This window comes from Salmo trutta, chromosome 1 (genome assembly GCF_901001165.1).
Source record: "Salmo trutta chromosome 1, fSalTru1.1, whole genome shotgun sequence".
NCBI lineage: Eukaryota > Metazoa > Chordata > Actinopteri > Salmoniformes > Salmonidae > Salmo > Salmo trutta.
In genome coordinates, this window is record NC_042957.1 from 55,000,432 (window position 1) to 55,023,423 (window position 22,992).

At 40.8% G+C, this 22,992-nt stretch overlaps 1 protein-coding gene across 4 annotated transcripts in view; it reads right to left on the reverse strand.

Annotated features, from left to right (window-relative positions):
• LOC115201137 (phospholipid phosphatase-related protein type 5) overlaps window positions 1-22,992 on the reverse strand; it is a 57,830-nt gene that overhangs the window by 10,813 nt on the left and 24,025 nt on the right. For 3 of the 4 annotated variants that reach the window (XM_029764495.1, XM_029764469.1, XM_029764477.1), the window contains exon 3: window positions 19,677-19,865. In XM_029764495.1, coding sequence (XP_029620355.1) covers window positions 19,677-19,865 — 189 coding nt within the window. Of the gene's footprint in view, window positions 1-19,676; window positions 20,067-22,992 lie in introns of those variants that run through there. The other variant, XM_029764504.1, reaches the window with a different exon arrangement.

Genomic DNA, 22,992 nt, shown 5'->3' on the forward strand with positions numbered 1-22,992 from the left:
TCTGTCGCTGAATCAGAGAAAAGCTCTGACACGTGGGATGAACTGGACCCTGACACTGTTGGGGTGTGTGTGTGTGTGTGTGTATATGTTTGTTTTAATGTGTGCATGTGTCTGTGTGTGTAAACATTCCTGCCAGAGTTGAGAGCAAGTTGGAAGAGTCAGTGTGTGTGTGTAAGCAACTTTACTGTGCATATCAAAATATGTCTTCTCCAAAACAAGTTGGGAATCAGTTCTACTGACGTGGGAAAGAGGGGGAAGGAGATGTGAAGACAGAGAGAAGAGGCAGAAAGAAGATAAGGAGGAGATGAGGCAGGGAGATAACAGCCCTAGGTAATCATCTGAGGCTAATTCCAAGAGGCCTGTTAGATCCCAGATAAACACAGATAATAAAACAGAGTGACAAGAACAGCAGCAGCCTCCTGACAACAACACACACTGGAGTTGGACCATTGTTCCTCAGACAGGGCTTATTAACACACACACACACACACACACACACACACACACATACACACAGGAGCAGGACCATTGTTCCTCAGATAGGGCTTATTAACACACACACACACACACACACACACACACGAGCAGGACCATTGTTCCTCAGATAGGGCTTATTAACACACACACACACACACACACACACACACACACACACACGAGCAGGACCATTGTTCCTCAGATAGGGCTTATTAACACACACACACACACACACACACACACACACACACAGGAGCAGGACCATTGTTCTTCAGATAGGGCTTATTAACACACACACACACACACACACACTGGAGCAGGACCATTGTTCTTCAGATAGGGCTTATTAACACACACACACACACACACAGCGAACCGACACATACCGCTCTGGTCCAACAGCTGACTCTGTTAAGATGAGTGTGTAGGGAAATGGAAGGCTGATGATTCCAATCCCATAAACAGATGCATTATGGCACATGGTATATCACCTCTACTGATATTGTTTGTTTGATTGTTTGTTTGTTTGTTTGTTTCTGCCATCACCTACAGTGGAATCTGACCTGAATCACCTCAACATACACTGGGCTTTAGATAGGTCTACCATGTATGGTACATGTCACAGTGGATTGAGTTGATTATTCTCCGGTGCTGAGAGAATAAGCTACAGCCTACAACACTATGAATGGTACATAAAGGAAGTGTTAAGGGCCTTGGCGACTTGGAGTTAGATCCCATCTAGTACATTTTATTTATTTATTTAACCAGGAAGGGCTCATTGAGATTTAAAATCTCTTTTTCCAAGAGCATCCTGGCCAAGATAGGCAACGCCAAGTCATTACAAAAATTACAGACAAACAACATGAAAAACTACAAGTAATCTAGTAAAACCATAGAATTCACAAGAGTATAACAAAATCAAAACAGCAAATTAAAAACATTGACATGCCAGGGAATCAGACTCAAGATCATTCATCCGTGATTTAAAAATACCAATCGGGACAAGTTCATCCAGTTTAAAAGTATTTTGCAAGGCGTTCCAAGACGATGGCTCAGAGTACATAAAAGCCCTTTTACCAAATTCAGTTCGGACATTTGGAACAGTTAGCAGGATAAAGTCCAGCGAACGAAGAGAGTACCCACCACATTTCTGAACAATAAAAATGCCCAAATAAAAAGGTAGTAAACCCAAAATGGCTTTGTAAATAAAAGTATACCAGTGACTGAGCCTACGAGTGACTAGAGAAAGCCAGCCAACCCTGGTATACAAAGTGCAGTGGTGCGTAAGTAGTGGCTGAGATTGTATAGTGTATACAGTATCATGTTAATATGAAGAGGATCCAGGCTGTACCACATCTCCACGGAGCGTTGGAACAGCTGGCCAGGCTGGGGTTTATTAAAACCATTTGTTCAACATGAACCGTTACAAGAGGGAACAAGCACTGTCGCGGTTGAATGAAATCTGTAAACGCGTGTGCACGCACGAACACACGCACGCACACACACGCCAATTAACTAATGTGTGAATGCACTTCATGGACATTGATAGCTATAGCTCTCTGATTTGAAGGGAAAATAAATGGTTATCAACGCACTTATTTCAGTGTAAACAGCTAAACATTTACTGTTCCTATGGTTGACATGTATGGTTAATCATTGTTTTCGGTTTACTATGTTCTAATGCTGTGATTTCTATAGTCTTACCAACCATAACCCTTTAGTCTTGTGTTATATCACTCTTCTCTTACCCACTCCTTCCTCCCTCATGTCTTTTTCTATGTCAGTCAACCTTTATAGATTTTTCCTCCCAGTCCCCAACAGGGAAAGTAGGTTAGGATTTCTCTCTCCCTTTCTCTCGTTGTCCTTCCCCTCCATTCTTGAACTCTTTCATTTCATGCTCTCTTTTCCCAAAATCTCCTCTGTTAAATCCCTCTAAATTCCCTGTCGCCAGCCAAACAGCTAAGCCACAGCTGCAGATGAGGAACAGAGTCTGTCTTTAGTGTGAAAAGCACAGAGATGCAGGAAGAGAGGCAAAAGAGAGGAGCAGAAGCTGAAGAGAGTGAGAATGAGTGAGTAAAACAGAATTGGATGATGCTGGTAACTGATCTCTGGGGTGTTGAGTGAAGCATGTCCCTCTGCCAGGACCACTGAGGTGTCTCTGCTTTCTGCTTGAGCGTAAAGGGATCAGTCATCCGTGCTGTGGAGCTGTGACTGACGAGTTCATTCTAATCACATTGCACAAGCGGGTGTGTCTTCAGCTGTCACATACAGTACAACTAGATACTGGAACATAATCTGCTTATATTATACGCATACGTACATTATACACACATACAGTATTACTTTACATGCAGGTATATGTAGGCTCCATCCATGGCCAATCAGGTCAGTAAAGAAACCTTCTCAGGAGAACCAGGCTAATGCTACATGGAGCTGATAGAGGCAAAGCTCTGCCATAAACTATACATAGACTATACCATAAACTATACCGTAATATATACCATAAACTACACAATAAGCTATACCATAAACTATACATAAACCATACCATAAACCATACCATGGACTAAGCTATACCATAAACTATACAAACTGTCGTGTCTTTGGGCACCATTAAACTGAAAACATGTTTATCAAATAACTCCCTGTAATTATTATTACGCGATTAAACTGATTAATCGTTTAACTGTAATTAACTAGGAGATCGGGGCACCAAGGAAAATATTCAGATTACAAAGTTATAATTTTCCTAATATAACTTTCCTATATTATAACATTATATTATAGTATCTGACCGATTATCTTCTGGTTTAAATGGTGTATTCTTTACCTCGTCCAGTCTCATTCCAAACGTCCTAAATTGTTGTTATCTGCACGAACCCAGTCTTCACTAAGTCATCCATACATCAATAGTTTAGTAAATAAATGATTTTAAGACAAAGTAATTCACAGAAAGCATACAAACAGTAATTATCGTCACAAAGAAATGGTGGAGGAATGTGCCCTAGTGGGCGGCTTGTTAAACAAAAGAGTAGTGGGGGGTCAGCGGAGAAGACCCTACAGAGTTGATAAATATTAACAATTGATATGCTAATCCTTTGCACATGAACGCTCACTCATTCGGGAACAATTGCAATCAATATATATATTCTCTCACTCTCTCTCTCTCTCTCTCTCTCTCATAGAATGGATGTTTCGTCGGCCTTCGCGTTCAATGATACCAAATTTCTAGCTGCAGACTATTAATTAATATCAATGACTTGTTATTATTCTGTCGGTATCGATAGTCTAAAAGTGTAACCACGTGGTATGGTTAAACTTCAGTAGAGGGATGCATGGTCAAACCTATTGGCCAACTCGTTATGGAGTGGAGGCCTGGTCTGAAGAAAGAAATTCTGTGTGGGGGTTTTATACGGAACATAGAAAAGCTTGTCACATGACGCCTTGTCCTGTCTGTGTCCCTGGGGGCGTGCCGATGACTTAGTTAAGCTTTTGAACAGAAATACAATTCTCTCACATTAACATCAGTACATAGCGTCTCAACATATTCCAAATAGCTTTATCCTTATTAATACATTTGATACAACCATTTAGATGTCAGTCCCATAGCTGAGGTTATTATATAAACACTATTATGGTAATATGGCAATATTGTCTCTAATGAGCCTCACAAAATTGTACCAAGCGGACCAGTTCGTAGCTGGATTCTTCACCGATCTTTTATACCTTCTCCAGAACATAAATGTCGTTCGGTTCTCCAATTCTGTGAGGTGGAAGAATCCTTTGTTCTTTCCATGAAAACACTCTCTCGTTATACTGTGGCCTGTGAGGCAGGTCATTCCCCTTTGGAATTTTACGACCGCCTTCACACAGCCTTGTGTCAGAAGTATAGAGGTCGGGGGATGGTGCATAGAAAACCCAGAGGGCAACGTCATGACACAAACTATACAATAAACTAAGCTATACCATAAACTATACATAAGCTATACCATAAGCTATACCATAAACTATACATAAGCTATACCATAAACCAAGCTATACCATAAACTATACATAAGCTATACCATAAACTAAGCTATACCATAAACTATACATAAGCAATACCATAAGCTATACATAAACTAAGCTATACCATAACCTAAGCTATACCATAAACTATACAAACTATACATAAACGATACCATAAACTAAGCTATACCATAAACTGAAACATAAACTAAACTATACCATAAGCGACACCATAAACTACACCATGAACTATACATAAACTATACATAAACTATACATAAACTATACATAAACTATACATAAACTATACATAAACTATACCATAAGCTATACCATAAACTATACATAAGCTATACCATAAGCTATACCATAAACCAAGCTATACCATAAACCAAGCTATACCATAAACTATACATAAGCTATACCATAAACTAAGCTATACCATAAACTATACAAACTATACAAACTATACATAAACGACACCATAAACTAAGCTATACCATAAACTGAAACATAAACTAAGCTATACCATAAAGTATACATAAACTATACCTTAAACCATACCATAAGCGACACCATAAACTATACATAAACTATACATAAACTATACATAAACTATACATAAGCTATACCATAAACTAAGCTATACCATAAACTAAGCTATACCATAAACTAAGCTATACCATAAACTATACCATAAACTATACCATAACATAAACTAAGCTATACCATAAACTAAGCTATACCATAAACTAAGCTATACCATAAACTAAGCTATACCATAAACTAAGCTATACCATAAACTATACCATAAACTATACCATAAACTATACCATAACATAAACAATACCATAACATAAACAATACCATAACATAAACTATACCATAACATAAACTATACCATAACATAAACTATACCATAACATAAACTATACCATAACATAAACTATACCATAACATAAACTATACCATAAACTACACATAAGCTATACCATAAACTAAGCTATACCATAAACTAAGCTATACCATAAACTATACAAACTATACAAACTATACATAAACGACACCATAAACTAAGCTATACCATAAACTGAAACATAAACTAAGCTATACCATAAAGTATACATAAACTATACCTTAAACCATACCATAAGCGACACCATGAACTATACATAAACTATACCATAAACTATACCATAAACTATACCATAAACTATACCATAAACTAAGCTATACCATAAACTATACCATAAACTATACCATAAACTATACCATAACATAAACAATACCATAACATAAACAATACCATAACATAAACTATACCATAAACTACACATAAGCTATACCATAAACTAAGCTATACCATAAACTATACCATAAGCTACACAATAAACTATACATAAGCTAAGCTATACCATAAACTATACCATAAACTATACCATAAGCTACACCATAAACTATACCATAAGCTACACCATAAACTATACCATAAGCTACACCATAAACTATACCATAAGCAATACCATAAACTAAGCTATACCATAAACTAAGCTATACCATAAACTATACCATAAGCTACACCATAAACTATACCATAAGCTACACCATAAACTATACATAAGCTATACCATAAACTAAGCTATACCATAAACTGTAACATAAACTAAGCTATACCATAACCTATACAAGAAACTTTACCATAAACTAAGCTATAACATAAACTATACCATAAAGTACACATAAACTATACCATAAACTAAGCTATACCATAAACTAAGCTATACCATAAACCATACATAAACTATACCATAAACTAAGCTATACAATAAACTATACCATAAACTATGCCATAAACTAAGCTATGCCATAAACTATGCCATAAACTAAGCTATGCCATAAGCTACGCCATAAACTATACATAAGCTACGCCATAAACTATACATAAGCTATACCATAAACTATACATAAGCTATACCATAAACTAAGCTATACCCTAAACTATACCATAAGCTACACATAAGCTATACCATAAACTAAGCTATACCATAAACTATACCATAAGCTACACCATAAACTACACATAAGCAATACCATAAACTAAGCTATACCATAAACTATACCATAAGCTACACCATAAACTAAGCTATACCATAAACTGTAACATAAACTAAGCTATTCCATAAACTAAGCTATAACATAAACTATACCATAAAGTACACATAAGCTATACCATAAACTATACCATAAACTAAGCTATACCATAAACTATACATAAACTAAACTATACCATAAACTAAGCTATGCCATAAACTAAGCTATGATATAAACTAAGCTATGCCATAAACTAAACTATACCATAAACTAAACCATAAACTATATATAAACTATACCATAAACTATGCTATACCATAAACTAAGCTATACCATAAACCATACATAAACTATACCATAAACCATACATAAGCTATACCATAAACTAAGCTATGCCATAAACTATGCCATAAACTAAGCTATGCCATAAACTAAGCTATGCCATAAACTAAGCTATGCCATAAACTAAGCCATAAACTAAGCTATGCCATAAACTAAACTATACCATTAACTATACCACACCATAAACTATACCATAAACTATATATAAACTATATCATAAACTAAGCTATACAAACTATACCATAAGATAAGCTATACCATAAACTATACCATAAACTATGCTATACCATAAACTATACCATAAACTAAGCTATATCATAAACTATACCATACCATAAACTATAATAAGCTATACCATAAACCATAATAAGCTATACCATAAACTAAGCTATACCATAAACTATACCATAAACTATACATAAACTATACCATAAACTAAGCTACACCATAAACTAAGCTACACCATAAACCATAGCATAAACTAAGCTATACAAACTGTACATAAACTAAGCTACACCATAAACTAAGCTATACCATAAACTAAGCTATACCATAAACTAAGCTACACCATAGACTATCCCATACCATAAACAATGCCATACCATAAACTATCCCATAAACTATTCATAAACTAAGCTATACCATAAACTATACCATAAACTACACAATAAGCTATACCATAAACTATATCTAAACTATAAACTATACCATAAACTAAGCTATAACCATAAACTATACCATAAACTAAGCTATAACCATAAACTATACATAAACCAAAACATAACTATACAATAAACTAAACTATATCTAAACTATAAACTATACCATAAACTAAGCTATAACCATAAACTATACCATAAACTAAGCTATAACCATAAACTATACATAAACCAAAACATAACTATACAATAAACTAAACTATACCTATACATAAACTATACCATAAACTATACCATAAACTAAACATAAGCTATATACAAACTATACCATAAACTATATACACTCAATACCATAAACTTTGCATAAACTATACCATAAACTAAACATACACTATACCCTAAACTATACCACAAACTATACCCACTCTCAGAGAGAAAGTAATGCAAATAAAAAGAGCAACAGAGCAAAAGAGAGAAACAGTAGAGATATGAGAAAGCAAGAGAACCAGATCTGAAAAGAGAGATAGAAAGAAGCGATAAAGGGATGGAGTGAATCGTTGATGGTGCGATCAGTGTATTGCCTCTAATCGAGCTCAGTAAAGTGATTATCAATGCGGTCAGTCATATAATCGTTGTGATTGTGTTGAGGCTGAGCGGGACTGTGAAGCTGCCTGTAAATTGGCCTGCTGCACGGATACCAAACAGATATAGCACCACTCTGAAAGCTGGGTATTACCATGGTAACCACTTCACAGTGGTTAAACTAGACACTGTCATTCTCCTTACAATAATAGGCGACAACCTCTCTTTTTCTTAATGGTGTGTACTATGTACCTTCACTTCAACCCCTCTCTACTAGATCTATTGGTTTTTTTCTCGTAGGGAGGTAAAGGAAACTCCTACTCTCCCACCATCTCTTTCTGTGCCTCCACACTCAATATTTCTCTATCCACTCCCTGTATTTCATCATCTGGTACTCTTCTCACCTTTATCAATTTGTCATTTCACCCTTGGCACTCCTCCTTTACCCCCTCCCCATTTGCACCCTTACCTTACCCCCTCCTCCTCTGCACCCCTCCCTTACTTCCTCCTCCTCCGCACCCCTCCCTTACCACCTCCTCCACACCCCTCCCTTACCTCCTCCTTCTCCTCCTCACCCCTCCCTTACCTTCTCCTCCCTCCCTCCCTTACCTTCTCCTCCTCCTCACCCCATCCTTACCTTCTCCTCCTTACCCCTCCCTTACCTTCTCCTCCCTTACCTTCTCCTCCCTTACCCCTCCCTTACCTTCTCCTCTGCACCCCTCCTTCACCCTGTCCTTCCCTGAAGCAGTCCACAGCGGCCCAGCGACAACAGTTACTCTTTCTAGACACATATGGTCCCATGGCAGAGAAGAGACACAGCCAACACGTCCCCCTGGAGCCCACCCTGCCATCTGCATCTGTGTGTGTGCGCGCTCATTTGCACTCCAGATGTCCTTCATTTGATCCTTCCTTCCATCTTACCTTCTGGACCCAAATTTCAAAATGTATCCCTATGATTAAAAAGATAGTCAAATAATTGTTATAGAATTAATCTTATAGAATTTCCACGTTGGTGAGGATATTGGACATTTTATTAACATTTTATTGGATAACACCTTGTTTTTAACCAGGACAGAATCATTTATAAAACATACTTTTTCTGGCACACTTTTAAATGTGCATTTAGTGGTCATGTAATTCAATACTCATCTTTGAAACTAAAGCAATTTAGGTCAAAATAACTCATATTATCAAAGGAAATAGAGTGACTAACAGTACAGATAGATAGCAATACAAACTGTACCATAGAGGCACAGAATATGTTAGAGGAAAAACTAAAAGAAATGGAGGAACTTATTCAAGAAAGATCAAGTGTAATATATGACAAAAAATAAACTAAACTAAATAAATTAAACTGCCTGCTTCTCGTGCCTAGAAGGTAGGATATGCATATTATTAGTAGATTTGGATAGAAAACACTCTGAAGTTTCTAAAACTGTTTGAATGATGTCTGAGTATAACAGAACTCATATGGCAGGCAAAAATCGGAGAAAAAAAAATCCAACCAGGAAGTGACTTGTAGTTTTTCTATCTAATCCCTATTCAAACTACAGTGTCTGTGGGGTCATTTTGCACTTCCTAAGTCTTCCATTGGCTGTCAACAGTCTTTAGAAACTTGTTTCATGCGTCTACTGTTACAGGGCAGAGAATAAGAGCTCAGTCAATCAGTGGACTGCCTGGGACCAGTGAGTTGTTTACTGCGCGAGCACGCTAGCGCGCCGCTCCTTCTTTTTCCTCTGTAATGAATACGCTATTGTCCGGTTGGAATATTATCGATGTTTTATGTTAAAAATACCCTAAGGATTGATTGTAAACATCGTTTGACATGTTTCTGCGAACGGTAATGGAACTATTTGACTGTCTCTGGTTTTGCGCTCTCTCATTATGCCTTTGGATTAGTGATCTGAACGCGCGAACAAAAAAGTTTTTCGAACAAAAAGAACATTTCTTGTGGAAGTGGGAGTCCTGGGAGTGCATTCCGACAAAGATCAGCAAAGGTTAGTGAAGATTTATAATACTAATTCTGAGTTTAGTTGACTCCAGAACTTGGCGGTTAACTGTATAGCTTGCTTTGATGGCTGAGCTCTGTATTCAGAATATTGAAAAAAAATGTGCTTTTGCCGTAAAACTATTTTCAAATCTGACACAGCGGTTGCATTAAGGAGAAGTGTACTATAATTCTTTCAATAACTGTTGTAAATTTTATCAACGTTTGAGTATTTTTGTAAATTGATGTGCTCATTCACTGGAAGTTTGAAGGAATACATTTTCTGAACATCACGCGCCAATGTAAAATGGGGTTTATGGATATAAATGAACTTTATCAAGTAAAACATAAATGTATTGTATAAAATTGAGTCCTGTGATTGTCATCTGATGAACATCAAAGGTTAGTGATTAATTTTAGCTGTATTTCTGGTTTTTGTGACGCCTCTCCTTGCTTGGAAAATGGCTGTGTGGTTTTTCCTTGTCTCGGCGCTGTCCTAACATAATCTAATGTTATGCTTTCGCCGTAAAGCCTTTTTGAAATCGGACACTGGTTGGATTAAGGAGAATCTTATCTTTAAAATGGTGTATAATACTTGTATGTTTGAGAAATTTGAATGATGAGATTTGTTGTTTTGAATTTGCCGCCCTGCTATTTCACTGGCTGTTGATAGTGTGTACCGCGGGTGGGACGCTAGCGTCCCAGAGAGGTTAAACAGGACCCACGTGGTAAATATAAAAATCCAGACCAGTAAAAAAATTGTAGGCCCCTTACACTTCAGTGTTGTGATGCAAAAGTGCATAGAGTTATGAAGTTGAGCCTCCCGGGTGGCGCAGTGGTCCACCAGAGATTCTGGGTTTGAGCCCGGGCTCTGTCGCAGCCGGCCGTGACCGGGAGGCCCATGGGGCAGCGCACAATTGGCCCAGCGTTTGGGTTGGGGAGGGTTTGGCTTGCAGGGCTATCCTTGTCTCATCGTGCACTAGCGACTCCTGTGTCGGGCCGGGTGCAGTGCACGCTGACCAGGTCACCAGGTGTACGGTGTTTCCTCCGACACATTGGTGCGGCTGGCTTCCGGGTTGGATGTGCATTGTGTCAAGAAGCAGTGTGGCTTGGTTGGGTTGGGTTGTGTTTCGGAGGATGCATGGCTCTCGACCTTCGCCTCTCCCGAACCCATACGGGAGTTGCAGCGATGAAACAAGACTGTAACTACTACCAATTGGATACCACGAAAATGGGGGTAATAAAATATTTATAATTATGAAGTTGTTGTTGGATATTATTCATCCTAATCAGACAGTTTTTTTTTTTTACATGGACCATGCATTTCTTTTTACATGGACCTGTACCCGGACTTTGAACTACTCCCCTCTGGGCGCAGGTATAGGGCACCCCTCAGCAGGAAAAACAGAACTAGACAATCATTTGTGCCAGGTGTGATATCCCTCCTAAATAGCTCGGGATAATGTTCCTATTGACTCAGTAAGGCCAGCAGGCTAGTCTTTTTCAAAAAAAATGTATTGGTATGTAACTGTTCTAAAAGTTGTATTGTCAATTTGTTTTGTATTTAAACGCCACTTTAAACGTGTACATTGCAACAACATTTCCCCATGGAGACAAAGTCAGTAACTATTGTACGCTGATGATTCATGTTTTCTTTTAAATCCACTATTTGTATCCCTCCACAGCCTCATAGATGATCTAGATCAGTGGTCACCAGCCTTTTCTGAGTCAAGATCACGTTCGCAGTCAAAAAGCAAGCTGAGATCTACTGCTCAGATTATTATTCTTTTTTTTTTACATTAACCTCACACAAACAGTTTTGTAGGAATGAGGTTTGGGCAGTAGGCCTAATACATTATCACAGTATATTGGCTACATGATTGGCCTGCCAATATTGTTAATCAGACAATATTATATTTCAAAACTCGAGCTTTGATAACAAAATAGATCAGTTGGTTCAGCACTTGAGGCACTGTGGAGCATGAATTGAAATAATTAGCTTTTTTATTTTACTGGACTGATGGTAGCAGCATCTGATGGTCAACGAGGTCAAATCACGACATCAGTGATCTTCAGGTCGAAAAGTCGGAGCTCTAGAAAGGTGCCGAGTTTCCGACTTGGAATTCCGAGTTGGATGACCGTTCAAAACGATCCTTCCTTTCCTCCGGTGAGACTGACCAGAGAGAGGGGACACCGTCGTCCACCAAATGGCGAAACTCGAGTTGCACCGCATCTGCCTCATGTACAAATTCATGTTGTTCCTACGACCATAGAGAGTTAAATATTCCTTAATATTAAAATCGACACGACGAGCTGCTAATAATACAAATGCAGGGCTATCGATACTTGGCTACTCATTCATTGCAGCTGCAGCCCGAGCGGAAGTACAGAGTAACACGTTTTGTAATAGTGTTGAATATAAACTTCAACATGAACTCACTCATAAAAACTGCAGATCTTTGCTGTATTCGTTGACAGTCTCTCTGTGGTCATGGTTTTAAAAGTTATTAAATCTTACATAGGCTAGTAGCCTTTAAACTTGGCTGTGGCCAGGGAAGCTCTGTAGCCACGGTGATTTGTTCTATCCGATTGGGCAGCGCAGTAGGTGCACTCGATTTAGTCACGGATTTGCCGGTCCGCCAGGTAGGCGGAGTTTGTCTAATGGGAACATTTTGCTTACCCCGGTGCGCAGGACTTTTGAATCAAGTGCACCTACTGGCAACAGCTCAACACAATTTTAAAAAAGGAGTGCAAGCCTTTATCGTTCATTGGCTTTTCTACAGAAATATTTGGTGATCGACTAGGAATGTCTTGAAGATCGACCGGTTGGCAACCACTGATCTAGATCATTTTCCTAACCTCTCTGGATTAAAACCAAATTATGATAAATATACCATATTAGGTAGCTCTGCAAATTTTGCTGCGAAGAGACAGAATTATTAGATAAATTGTTTTGGTACTGTCCATATGTAGCTTGTTTTTGGTTGCAGGTTCAGAAATGGCTGATGAATTGCAATATTTACCTGGAGCCAACTCTGCAAATAGTGCTGCTGGGTGATTTAAAAGTCATAGTCAGTCAATCAATATAGTAATTCTCTCAGCAAAAATGTTTCTTTAATTTACTATCTGTAGAAACTATGAGATTAGAAAGGTTCAGTACTTTTGTGAAACAGCCAGTGGAAAAATATGTGGCAAATAGAAGTGTATGGTTTTCAGAGATAGAGGGAGGGATAGCTGAAGGATGGGACTAAAAACAAACAAAATAACACTTTTGTAAAATATACTGTGTCCGTAAAATGCATATAGTGCCTTCGGAAAGTTCAGACCGCTTCACTTTCCCACATTTTGTTACGCACCAGCTTTATTCTAAAATGGATCAAATTGCTTGATACCCCATTATAACAAAGCAAAAGCAGGTTTAGACATTTTTGTTAATGGATAAAACTTTTTTTTTTAAATAAATAACATTTACATAAGTATTCAGACCCTTTACTCAGTACTTTGTTGAAACACCTTTGGCAGCGATTACAGCTTCGAGTCTATGGTATGACTCTACAAGCTTGGCACATCTGTATTTGGGGAGTTTCTCCCATTCTTCTCTGCTGATCCTCTCAAGCTCTGCCAGGTTGGATGGGGAGAGTTGCTGCACAGCTATTTTCAGGACTCTCCAGAGATGTTCGATCGGGTTTAAGTCCTGGCTCCATCAGGGCCACTCAAGGACATTCAGAGACTTGTCCCGAAGCCACTCCTGCGTTGTCATGGCTGTATGCTTAGGGTCGTTGTCCTGTTGGAAGGTAAACCTTCATCCCCAGTCTGAGGTCCTGAGCGCTCTGGAACAGGTTTTCATCAAGGATCTCTGTACTTTGCTCTGTTCATCTTTGCCTCAATCCTGACTAGTCTCCCAGTCCCTGCCATTGAAAAACATCCCCACAGCATGATGCTGCAACCACCATGCTTCACTGTAGGGATGGTGCCAGGTTTCCTCCAGACGTGACGCTTGGCATTTAGGCCAAAGATTCTTGTTTCTCATGTTCTGAGAGTCTTTAAGTGCCTGTTGGCAAACTCCAAGCAGGCTGTCATGTGTATTTTACTGAGGAGTGGCTTTTGTCTGGCCACTCTACCATAAAGGCCTGATTGGTGGAGTGCTGCAGGGATGGTTGTCCTTTTGGAAGGTTCTCCCATCTCCACAGAGGAACTCTAGAGCTCTGTCAGATTGACCATCAGGTTCTTGGTCACCTCCCTGACCAAGGCCCTTCTCCCCTGATTGCTCAGTTTGGCCTGCCGGCCAGCTCTAGGAAGAGTTGGTGGTTCCAAACTTCTTCCATTTAAGAATGATGGAGCCCACTGTGTTCTTGGGGACCTTCAATGCTGCAGACATTTTTGGTACCCTTCCCCAGATCTGTGCCTCGACACAATCCTGTCTCGGAGCTCTACGGACAATAACTTCGACCTCAGGGCCTGGTTTTGGCTCTGACATGAACTGTCAACTGTGGGACCTTATATAGACAGGTGTGTGCCTTTCCAAATCATGCCCAATCAATTGAATTTACCACAGGTGGACTCCAATCAAGTTGTAGAAACATCTCAAGGATGATCAGTGCAAACAGGATGCACCTGAGCTCTGAGCTCAATTTCGAGGCTCATAGCAAAGGGTCGGAATAAGGTTTCTGTTTTTTGCTTTTAATATATTTGGAAAAATTTCCCAAAAATCTAATTTGTCATTATGGGGTATTGTATGTAGATTGCTGAAGATTTTTTTTATTTAATCCATTTTAGAATAATGCTATAACGTAACACAATGTGGAAAAACACCAGTCTCAACGTCAACAGCGAAGAGGCGACTCCGGGATGCTGGCCTTCTAGGCAGAGTTCCTCTATCCAGTGTCTGTGTTCTTTTGCCCATCTAATCTTTTATTTTTATTGGCCAGTCTGAGATATGTCTTTTTCTTTGCAACTCTGCCTAGAAGGCCAGCAACCTGGAGTAGCCTCTTCACTGTTGACTTTGAGACTGATGTTTTGCGGCTACTATTTAATGAGGCTGACAGTTGAGGACTTGTGAGGTGTCTGTTTCTCAAACTAGACACTAATGTACTTGTCCTTTTGCTCAGTTGTACACCAGGGCCTCCCACTCCTCTTTCTATTCTGGTTAGAGCCAGTTTGTGCTGTTCTGTGAAGGGAGTAGTACACAGCATTTTACGAGCTCTTCAGTCTCTTGGCAATTTCTCGCATGGAATAGCCTACATTTCTCAGAACAAGAATAGACTGACGAGTTTCAGAAGAAAGTTATTTGTTTCTGGCCATTTTGAGCCTGTAATCGAACCCTCAAATGCTGATGCTTCAGATACTTAACAAAGTCTAAAGAAGGCCAGTTGTATTGCTTCTTTAAATCAGGACAACAGTTTTCAGCTGTGCTAACATAATTGCAAAAGGGTTTTCTAATGAACAATTAGCCTTTTAAAATGATACACTTGGATTAGCTAACACAATGTTCCATTGGAACACAGGAGTGATGGTTGCTGATAATGGGCCTCTGTACGCCTATGTAGATATTCCATAATAAAATCTGCCGTTTCCAGCTACAATAGTCATGTACAACATTAACAATGTCTACACTGTATTTCTGATCAATTTGATGTTATTTTAAATGGACAAAAAAAAAAGTGCTTTTTTCAAAAACAAGGACATTTCTAAGTGACCCCAAACTTTAACAGTAGTGTAATGCAGTTAATTTGCAGTCTACAAATTATTTGTAATTATGTTCCGACCCCACGATCATTCACTCAAGAAAAAAACATTGCCCATGGCTGAATCTAGTTGACGATCCCTGCTCTAGTCTATTTTAAACACAGACAGAGGAGTCCCAAAACTCTTGTTTCTCTTCCATTAGGGCTACCTGTCATCCCCATTACCCTTTCCTGATATGAAGAGACTGGATGGGCAGATGTGTAATGGTATGAGCCTATTTGCTAGCAAAACCAAGGACTGCTAGTGTGAATTCCTCAGGTTCCTGTTAGATTCAGCCTCTCCTCAATGAGAGGGCACATAATGGGCACTAACCAGATCGTTTCCATCTGTTCTGTCCTCTCAGATAACTGTTGGAGTACATTTACATTTAAGTCATTTAGCAGACGCTCTTATCCAGAGTAGAAGAGTATGATTTGCCACGGTAGAGTATTGGGATTCACCCCAGCTTCAGTATTTCTCTCATAGGCCTACAATACAGTAAATGCCGGAAAAGTATTCTCTGGTGAGCAGGTTTGGTAGGCCAAGTGGTAGTCCATTAAGACTGAAGTGAGAGGGCAGAGATTTTGATGGGGGGAATTAATAAAGGACTCTTGGGAATGATGTGTCAGATCTCACTACATCTCTGCATGACAATGTAGACACACACACTCATCAACTGTCAGATAGAATCTACTATAAGACATGTTCTCTCAGGTCAGCCCGCTCCTCTGCACACGCCACTGGCTTCCAGTCGAAGCTCGCATCCCTTACAAGACCATGGTGCTTACCTACGGACCAGTAAGAGGAACTGCCCCTCCCTACCTTCAGCCTATGCTCAACACCCTACACCCCAACCTAAGCACTTCTGCCACCTCAGATCTCATGGCCTCCCACCCCTACGGGGGGCAGCTCCCGCTCAGCCCAGTCCAAGCTCGTCTCTGTCCTGGCACCCCAATGGTGGAACCAGCTTCCCCATGAAGCTGGGACAGCAGAGTCCCTGCACATCTTTCTTAAAACATTTGAAACCCTACCTCCTCAAATATTATCTTAAATAATCATCCTCCTCACCTCGACCCCCCCCCCCAAAATTAAATAAATAAAAAACATAACCAGCACTTGACCCCCCCCCCCCTTTCTAGCTCTGACTCTACTGATAGCTACGTTATTGAGGAAAATGTTTATTTTTATGCCTGTGATATGTGATTGTCCCACCTATCTATCTTAAAATGAATGCACTAACTGTAAGTCGCTAAATGACTAAAATGTGAAATGTAATTAAGCCTCAGACCTACTTCTAAGATGCCCTACAAATGAACCAAACTGAAGTGTGTGTGCACGCGCTTGCTTTTATTTGTGTGTGACGATCTGCGTGTGGAGCGGGGGCCACAGTAACTGCAAATGCAGCAACAGCCTTGGGGTAAAAGCCCACAGTATCCTACTGGATGGAATGCATTAATATATAAATAAATGCAGCTGTCTTTTTAAAGTTCACTTGTTTTTCTGGAATAATTGAGTTGACGTGCACGCACACACACACACACAGTGTTTTTGAGATAACATTGAATCAAAAGCATCAGAATGACGTCACTCCAGCTGAATGTAAACTCCATGGGGTCTGGCTCCCTGCAGGGATTCAGCTCTGCTTCTGTGTAAAGCAGAGCTTCCCAACCCTGGTCCTCCAGTACCCCCCAACAGTACACATTTTTTTGCAACCCTGGACAAGCATACTTGATTCAACTTGTCAACTAATCATTAAGCCCTAGATGAATTGAATGAGATGTGTTTGTCCAAGGGCTACAGCAAAAATGTGTACTGTTGGAGTTGGAAAACACTGGTGTAGAGCATACTGTCATCTTGAGTGGCGCAGCACCTCAGTGCCAGAGGCGTCATTATAGACCTTGGTTCGATCCCGGGCTGTATCACAACTGTCCGTCATCGGGAATCCCATAGGGCGGGGCACAATTGGCCTAGTGTCGTCCGGGTTAGGGGAAGGTTTGGCTGGGGTAGGCCGTCATTGTAAAATAAGAATTTGTTCTTAACTGACTTGCCTAGTTAAATAAAATAAAAATGACCTCAGCGTGATAACACTTGTGTAGAGGATCCTGTCATTACCTCAGCGTGATAACACTGGTGTAGAGGATCCTGTCGTTACCTCAGCGTGATAACACTGGTGTAGAGGATCCTGTCGTTACCTCAGCGTGATACCAACTGCTGCCCATTCATCATCCACCCTCACAATGTTTTTTCACTGTTTTTCCTAGATCACTCACAACCCCTTTCTAGTAGAGCCCACTGGATGCTGACACTACATCAACACGATGTCATTTCTACAAATACTAGGTCTAACCACTGGACTGCTGACCACCACAGACACTCAGGACAAAGTTCCAACACGGTGTTGTACATTAAACAGCTATGAGATCTGTGACCGTATCACTACTGTAAATGCTGCTGTCACAGCAGCATGATAACACTGGTGTAGAGGATCCTGGGCCATCATACAGTAGTACTTCATACATAATGCAGCATTCTGAGAAAAGGGGTCAGTTATCAACAAGCACCAACTGAAAAGTCACAGACGAGGCGTGAAAGTGGCCAAACAAAGTTCTCTCTTTGGTCTGTGTGGATACTGTTGGCCTCTAAGCAAGGGAATGGCAGCTAATGCAGAGCTGAGACGTCAAAGGATGACTGACTACTTTAATTAGGAAAGAGGGGACCCCTGGGAAGATGAGTGAGGAGGATAGTGCCAACTACTAGCCCTGGAGGACTGGCACTGACCCAAATACACTGGCTAACAAGCAAAGGTAAAGGACTGACCGGTGCACTGTACTGTAGCTGTTGGGAAAAGGGATCAAATGCCTCTAGACTAGAGTCAACAACAAAATGACAGAGGTACTATAGGTGGGAGGTGGCATGAATATGCCTGCCCACTGGTTACGTGATTGGCCCCTGTCAGTTAAGGTTAGGTCAGGTTTTGACTGTGCTCTGATGCAGTGAAATGAGGCTTGACCCAGGTCAAATCTTGGTTAATGCACTTTAAAGCTGTTGTGGTCTTTTATTGTGTAGACTGAGGTTGTTTTCAGCTAAGGCCTGTATTGTCTGTTGTCTGAAACAAGGAAGCAGGTTTGGCCTGTGTTGTTCAGTGCCAGGTGCTCCATGTTTTATGCCCACTGAATCTCTCACACTGACAGCTCCACAACATTGGTACCCTTCCATCCACATTACCATCTCTTTTCTATCCACCATCTCTGTGGTTCTTTGTCTCTCTTTATTGTCTCTCATCTTCTCACATCTCCATTCAACTGGCCTTTCTGTCTATTTCTGTCTCTTTCAAATAAAACCCACTGACCTGATCACCCTCACAGCCTCTAAAACGTTGCCGTTTCCATGTTCTGTTTTCTCACTCTGTCGCCAATCGTTTCTCCTACTCTGTTTCCATTACATCTTTACGTGGTGTGACCATCGTCACTCAATCTCTATTTATGTCTGTCCATACACAGCTTTCTCCACAAGCCTGAGCGCTCCTCCCTGGCTGACCACACACACACACACACACACACACACACACACACACACACACACACACACAACCTTTCTGTGACAGGCTCTGAAATGGAGGGAGAGGGCTCCACGTGGCTCACCAATCTGTTCATCATGTCTGTCATAAAGCAGAGACGCATTGGAGATGCTTTGACTCACCAAATGAGAGACAGGATCCAACATTCAGACAAATTATGAATGGCAATATACAGAACCAGAGACCCCCCCCCCCCCCCGCACACACAGGATTAACCACATGGTCTTACCGTAAAGCAGGGGATGCCTGTAACCAGTGAGTAGACCAGCAGTGGGGGTATCTTGCTGGTTTCATCTGGGCCGGGGTAGGGCTTGGAGAACGTCTTGTCGTAGCAGAAGAAGCCCTGGATGTGCACGGGGAACGTGTCTGTGTACTCAAAGTAGTACGCCAGGAGAACCGTCCCTGCCATGATCACCAGCTGGAAATAGAACATGATCCCCGCGTTAGGCAAGAAGAGGAGGAGGAGGTGGCGGAGGAGAGGAAGGAGGGAGAGTCAAGTCCCAGTTCCCCTCATCCACGGAGAGAGGCATAGGAGTGAAGGGAGTGAGAGAGAGGTCCGGTGAAGATCAATAGAGGGAGAGAGCACCTACTGTAAGCCTGACCAGTGCAGCGGGAGACAGAGTGGAGTGCGAGAGAGAGAGAGAGAGAGAGAGAGAGAGAGAGAGAGAGAGAGAGAGAGAGAAAGCTGGAGGAAGAGAGTGCGAGAGAAGGGAGCATCTACAGGGGAGAGGAGGAAGATGGAATAAAAGACAGGAAAAATAGAATTCTACTGCAACATGAAGAGAGAAAACAAAGAATATCAGAGAGCGAAAGAGAGACTGGGAGTGAGGAGGGTGAAAAGAGAGTGGGAACTGCTTGCATTGGTATCGGTGCGCCTGAGTCTACTACAGAGGAGCAGTGGGTGTATTTTTGGATGCTGTGTTTGAAGAGTAGTGTGAATGTGATCATATGCATCCTACAAACCAGTTATATGAGCTGACATCCCCTGTGACATGTTCAAAGTCTGATTCCAGGGTTTTTCCTTATATAGGCAGATCCATGGACATCAGAGATAATAATACACTACTGAGATATCAACTCAATTGCAAGTCGTCCAAAAAAATATATATGAAAATGGTGTCTACATGTAATATTTTCCCCCATCATGAACAGACCAAATATACTTTTCCATGACTTTTTGTATCTCATGGAATGTACACTGTACTAGTATGTAGTGTACTAGTACTGTAGTATGGTGGAATGGAGCTGCATCTGACTTTAACTCAAATACACAAAACAAATCCTAGTTGTATGGCCTCATTTATCAGGGAAGTGAAGGGACAGTAATTGCCCCTTTCTTTCCACTTAGCTAGGGACATGGTGCTGGGTGAGGGGACATGTTTCAGCTTCACACTCCCTTAGGATATTATCTGTGCTCCAATGCCCTCTGACCATAGACACTGCAGACAGATATTTATAGATTTTTTGATTTGTTCAGAATCGTCTTCACTCGCTCAACCCTCCCTTGAGAGAGAGACATGTTGTGCCATGTGCGGTTGTCATGGTGAAGAATATAACGGTAGAGATGAGTTCACAATATTGTGTAATTTCAATTCGTCTCAGCAGGATTTATGATTGCATAAAGTGTGGAGGTATAGTATATTTAGGTTTGCGTGATCTTGTCCTCCTTCAGAATGATTCAAGGGAGAACATTGTAAGAGTAATGAAGACCAGCAGCATCACTGAAAGATACATAGCCTCATATACTTTATAATTGGCGTTATATTAAATTATACTGTATGTTCTATCCTAACAATGAGTATGCGGAGTAGGTTTATGTTTAAGTAACACATCTGCAGTAGTGTAGGCTATTCCAGATACAACATTATCTTATCAACAATGATACCCAAAGCCGCTGATTTATCACATCCCAAGCCAATGTTATTCTCTCATTGTGTATCTTTATCCCCAACAGCCTGGAGAGAAACAGAGATATTTTGAAGTAGGAGTGAGTCATATCATTTTCCCCTACCATTATTTTACATATGTCTTGTCTCATCGCTGCAACTCCCGTACGGACTCGTGAGAGGCGAAGGTCGAGAGCCATGCGTCCTCCGAAACACAACCCAACCCAACCAAGCCGCACTGCTTCTTGACACAATGCACATCCAACCCGGAAGCCAGTCGCACCAATGTGTCAGAGGAAACACCGTACACCTGGCGACCTGGTCAGCGTGCACTGTGCCCGGCCCGCCACAGGAGTCACTAGTACGTGATGAGACAAGGATATCCCTGCTGACCAAACCCTCCCCAACCCGGACGACGCTGGGCCAATTGTACGCCGCCCCATGAGCCTCCCGGTCACGGCCGGCTGCGGCAGAGCCTGGGCTCGAACCCAGAATGACTGCGATGCAGTGCCTTAGACCACTGCGCCACCTGGGAGGCCCTCTGGGAGGGATCTGGGTTGGATTTTAATCATTTCATTCTGAGAACTGTCCATCTCACAGTAATACATTTTAAAGACATATGAGAAAATGTATGGCATTGTGTCATTAGCAGTACGTAGTTCAATAAGACACAGTAACAGTAGTGAAGACATTATGCCCATTCTGGTGCCCTCCTGTCCGAATCCAGTTGTGGGTTTGTTGTTATATGTGCCAGTCTCACTTTCATCTGACTCGTTGGACCGGTGATGTTCAGACACATTATTTACACTCTGACACCTCCTCAGCCTCCCTCTGCTGCTCTCTCTCTGTCTCTCTCTTCCTCCCTCTCTCACACTCAATCACTGTCTACAGTATCTCTCACACACACACACACACACACACACACACACACACACACAAATGTGCTTGTATCTGACTGGTCCAGCTGTGCTGCTGTCAGAACTCATGTCAACCAATCCCTGGTCAGTCATACTTCCTAACCAGTGATTGGATGGTCACAATGTGAAACATGGCAGTACTGTTTACAATGTGGGCCAGTCCCTTTTAATATCAGCCAGTATGAAAACAAATCCTTTAAAAAGGGGCAGAATAGTTAAATTTTTTTACGTTTTTGTTGTTGTTTTTTTCACTCTGAGGTCAAAATAACACTCTGAAATTTTGAAAATGATAATGCACTTACTGTGTAAGAGCCATTTAAAAATATATATATATATATATATATATATGGAATTTCAGCCTGTTCAGTTGGGATGGCGTTTTTCTTTTACAGGAAATGATGGTTCCTCTAGCCTGGAGGAAGAACTTGCCCACTGCAGTGACAGGCGCCTCTTCTCCTCTGTTCTAAGATGATTAAGTGTTAATTGACGTGGACCTAGCTGAGGACCACCCGCAGAGCGCAGCGCCCAACACCCAACACCCGTCCAACTAGAAAGCTCTTCCTTTACTCTTAGTCACACACTTCTGGGTCGTGGCCAGGGACTATCTAATGTGATGATGAATGTTAAAACAGAGTGTCCTCTTCATTTCCTTCACGGTAATTTAAGTTATTAAGCATGTTTCATAAGACTGAATAGTTTAAAAAGATCTACATTTGAAACTATTCTGTTTCCGAGCCTAAGC